General features: G+C 56.0%; 1 protein-coding gene across 1 annotated transcript; it reads right to left on the reverse strand.

The window, feature by feature from the left end:
- Window positions 1–498: 498 nt before the first annotated feature.
- On the reverse strand, window positions 499–3,780 carry LOC311371060 (abl interactor 1-like). The gene is made up of 3 exons (XM_084489294.1): window positions 3,667–3,780; window positions 2,922–3,134; window positions 499–2,009 (listed from the first exon to the last, which is right to left on the reverse strand). The coding sequence occupies exons 1-3, from the start codon at window positions 3,722–3,724 to the stop codon at window positions 1,834–1,836; spliced, it is 447 nt and encodes a 148-aa protein (XP_084345420.1). The 5' UTR covers window positions 3,725–3,780; the 3' UTR covers window positions 499–1,833.
- Window positions 3,781–3,994: the final 214 nt, after the last annotated feature.

Below are 3,994 nucleotides of genomic sequence, written 5' to 3' on the forward strand. Positions count from 1 at the left end.
TCTGTCTGTACCCATAGACACAGTAAAGACGTCTGTCTGTCTGTACCAATAGACACAGTAAAGACGTCTGTCTGTCTGTACCAATAGACACAGTAAAGACGTCTGTCTGTCTGTCTGTCTGTACCCATAGACCCGTCACATTTCATCGTTTCGTTGTCTCCTGGGGTGCGTCTACAGGAGGACTGAACATCGTTCAGCTACGCATCCTAATGACACAACTGAGAGAGAGAAGAGATCATCAGCAAGAAAGAGCTGGAGGACAGCTCTGGATAGCCGCCCGGCTGCCGCTGTGGTAAGCAGCTAGTTAGCGTAGCTAGCGGGCGTAAGTTCATGTCCTCCGTTGGTGAGGACGTCCTACATCAACATTAATCATCACTTCATCTCAAGATACTTGGACTTTTTTTTTTTTTACCTCCCTACAAAAATGTGTTCTTTAAGCCCCGCCCCCAAAAGTAAAGACAGGAAGGAGAATAAACGACGCAAAGAGTTTGTCTTTCCGATGCAAACGGTTCCCGCGACGGGGCTGATCTTTATTGCGATGAAGAGACAAGCGTCAGACAGAACAAGCACTTGGTTATGGCACGGGTCCCCGAGGACCCAAAACAAAAACAACCACTCATCGGAAATATTAAGACATTAAGACCGCCGGCCGGGAGCGCTAAAGAAACATCGGCTTTATTCATATCGAAACATGCGTCTGTCACCCGGCAACGGAATGAAACCCGATAAAAGAAGTCAAATACAAACCAGGCCCGTAATAGTCGTTAAAGCCCTTCAAAAATACATCTCAGTTTACACAATTAATATCACCATGGAAACGAGGCTTCGGTTGTCGCCGGCCGTCTGAAAACTCCCGACAAACTTTCACGTTTACGAGCTACGAAAGTCGGAAGCTTATTTTATTGTTTTTGCACGAAGGGGGGGGGGGGGGGGGGGGAAGCGGCTTTGTGGCTGCCGGGCTGAATTATGGGATGGCACCCTCGAGGGGTGGGTGGTCCCGCCCTAAAACGCAGCAGGGGGCGGAGCCTAGTGAAGTCCCGCCCCCCTGTCAGTCACTAGGCTACTAGTGAGTTATGATAACCCGTTCCAAATCAACCTGTAAAAAAATACTTCTGTTTTTCTAACTACGAGGGACTTTGATATCGTATACATTTATATATCTTTCATATATATAGATTCATGTGTCTACTTTAACCTAGCGTTAGGACTTGGTCTGTGCTTATACTCTGTAGCTTCGAGGGCTTTGGCACCTTGGAACCTTCCGTTCCACGTTCCCCAACTCTTTCCGATTACCGAATTCTAGAAAGTTCGGGATTTTCTTCTTCGTCGGTTGGCGACGACAAACGCAAGCCCCGCCCCTCCCAGGGCTGGCTGCGTGGAGAACACGATAAAAACAGCAACGACAAAACGACAAACCCCGGATTCAAACCCCCAACCCCCCCCCACCCTGAGTCCAAATAAATACCGTGAAGAAAGATCGGAAACAAAGATCGGAATGAGACGTCGCAACCGCGTAAAAACTAAATCTCCCAAATGCTGAATAATGAGTAAAGAATATCGTATTACAGGTTAGAGTAAATATGGGGAGTGGAGCGCAGAGAAACTGAACGGCCGCCGTGGCAACGCGACAGTTTGTCGTTTAGAACTCCCGACAAAAAAAAAAAAAAGAAAAAAAATGGAAAAGTCTTCCCCCTCCCCCCCAGTCCGCGCTCCTCTCCAGTTCCTTCCCAGTCCGACTCCCAGTGCTCCCAGCAGAGTGACCAAAGTCCCTGACTCTTCCCCCCCCCCCCGGGGCTCTAGTGGGCGGGGCCTGGGGGGCGGGGGGCGGGGCCTCTAGTCGGCGTAGTGCATGATGCTCTCCACGTAGTTGCCGGGGAACAGGCCGGTGGCTCCCCCCATGGTGCCCTCGTACCAGCCGTCGTCGTTCTTCTTGATCACGTAGATGATGGCCCCCTCCATGAAGGACAGCTCGTCCTCCTTGTCCCGCGCGTAGTCGTAGATCGCCACCACTGGGGGGTTAATATACATATTATTATTATATATCATTATATTATATATATATATATTATTATGCAGGAGCACGTAGTCGTAGATCGCCACCACTAGGGGGAGGGTTAGGGTTAACTAACCCTAACCCTCCCCCTAGTGGTGGTTAGGGTTAGGTTTAACCGATGTCTAACGAGGTGCAGCCTAACGAGGAACATCTTAACTAGCAGCGGTCTAACGAGGTGTGTTCTAACGAGGTGCCACCTAACGAGGACTCACCTTTCTCCAGGTAGGTGCGGGGGGGTCCTCCTAACGAGGGGGGGGGGCTCACCTTTCTCCAGGTAGGTGCGGGGGGCCCGGGAGGGGGTGGTCCTAACGAGGGGCGGGGGGCTCACCTTTCTCCAGGTAGGTGGGGGGGGGTCCTCCTAACGAGGGGCGGGGCCTAACGAGGGGGGGGCTCACCTTTCTCCAGGTAGGTGCGGGGGGCCCAGGGGGGGTCCTCCTAACGAGGGGCGGGGCCTAACGAGGGAGGGGGGGGGCTCACCTTTCTCCAGGTAGGTGGGGGGGGGGTCCTCCTAACGAGGGGCGGGGCCTAACGAGGGGGGGGCTCACCTTTCTCCAGGTAGGTGGGGGGGGTCCTCCTAACGAGGGGCGGGGCCTAACGAGGGGGGGGCTCACCTTTCTCCAGGTAGGTGCGGGGGGCCCAGGGGGGGTCCTCCTAACGAGGGGGGGGCTCACCTTTCTCCAGGTAGGTGCGGGGGGCCCAGGGGGGGTCCTCCTAACGAGGGGGGGGCTCACCTTTCTCCAGGTAGGTGCGGGGGGCCCAGGGGGGGTCCTCCTAACGAGGGGGGGGCTCACCTTTCTCCAGGTAGGTGCGGGGGGCCCAGGGGGGGTCCTCCTAACGAGGGGCGGGGCCTAACGAGGGGGGGGCTCACCTTTCTCCAGGTAGGTGCGGGGGGCCCAGGGGGGGTCCTCCTCGGCGTAGGGGTCGCTGTACTCCACCACGGCCGACTCCTCCTCTTCCTCCTCCTCCTCCTCCTCCCCGTCCAGCTCCTCCTCCTCGTACTCCTCCTGCAGGGGGGGGGGCGGGGCCGGCTCCTCAAACACCGGCTCCTCGGCGGGGGGGGGCGGCGGCGGCACGTCCGAGACTGGGCGGAGACAGAACAGCCAATCAGGAGAGGGGAGGCCGAAAGGGGGCGGGACCGACGGGGGCATCCGTCACTCACAACTCACCCAGAGAGCGACGCCCCCCCCCCCCCGACGATAAAACTTTATCAACAACAAACAATAACCAAAGTGCATTCTGGGAGGTCGACCTCCGGGAACCACTCATGCTGTGGGTTACCGTGGTTACCATCATCATGACGGACTGAGAAGGCGGATGAGAGAGAGAACGATGACGGTGGACCCGAGAGAGAGAGAGAGAGACAGAGACAGAGACAGAGAGAGAGAGAGAGAGAGAGAGAGACAGAGAGAGAGAGAGAGAGAGAGACAGAGAGAGAGACAGAGACAGAGAGAGAGAGAGACAGACAGACAGAGAGCTTGACCCAGTCCAAAGGGTAGAGAGCATGCAGCATGCGTTCATCCGTTCATGCGTTCATCACAGCGTGCGAGCACAGGGTGAGGGGCGGTCCTTAAGCCCAGGGGGCGGAGTCTAGGAGGTGGGGGGGCGGGACTTACTGGTCTCCTGCACCCGGGCCACGAAGCCCACGAGAGGAAGCTGGGGGGTGGTCTGCATGGCTGGGGGGGGGGGCGGGCCTACACACACACACACACACACACACACACACACACACACACACACACACACACACACACACACACACACACACACACACACACACACACACACACACACACACACACACACACACACACACACACGAGAGAGACAGAGAGACAGTGATACACACACAGAAAGAGAGAGAGACAGACACACAAAGACACAAACACACAGACACACACACAGACACACACACACAGCATGAGTGACCGTGAGAGAGACAGA

Source organism: Micromesistius poutassou (assembly GCF_964030765.1).
Source record: "Micromesistius poutassou genome assembly, contig: SCAFFOLD_6385, whole genome shotgun sequence".
NCBI classification, from domain to species: Eukaryota; Metazoa; Chordata; class Actinopteri; order Gadiformes; family Gadidae; genus Micromesistius; species Micromesistius poutassou.

What these genes read in the sequence shown, in the direction of transcription:
- LOC311371060 (XM_084489294.1), bottom strand. Translation starts at nt 3,724, where the DNA reads ATGCAGACCACCCCCCAGCTTCCTCTCGTGGGCTTCGTGGCCCGGGTG. An exon ending in GGCCCGGGTGCAGGAGACCA is followed by an intron (nt 3,135 to 3,666) that starts GTAAGTCCCGCC and finishes GTCTCCGCCCAG; the next exon opens with TCTCGGACGTGCCGCCGCCG. An exon ending in CCGCACCTACCTGGAGAAAG is followed by an intron (nt 2,010 to 2,921) that starts GTGAGCCCCCCC and finishes TTAACCCCCCAG; the next exon opens with TGGTGGCGATCTACGACTAC.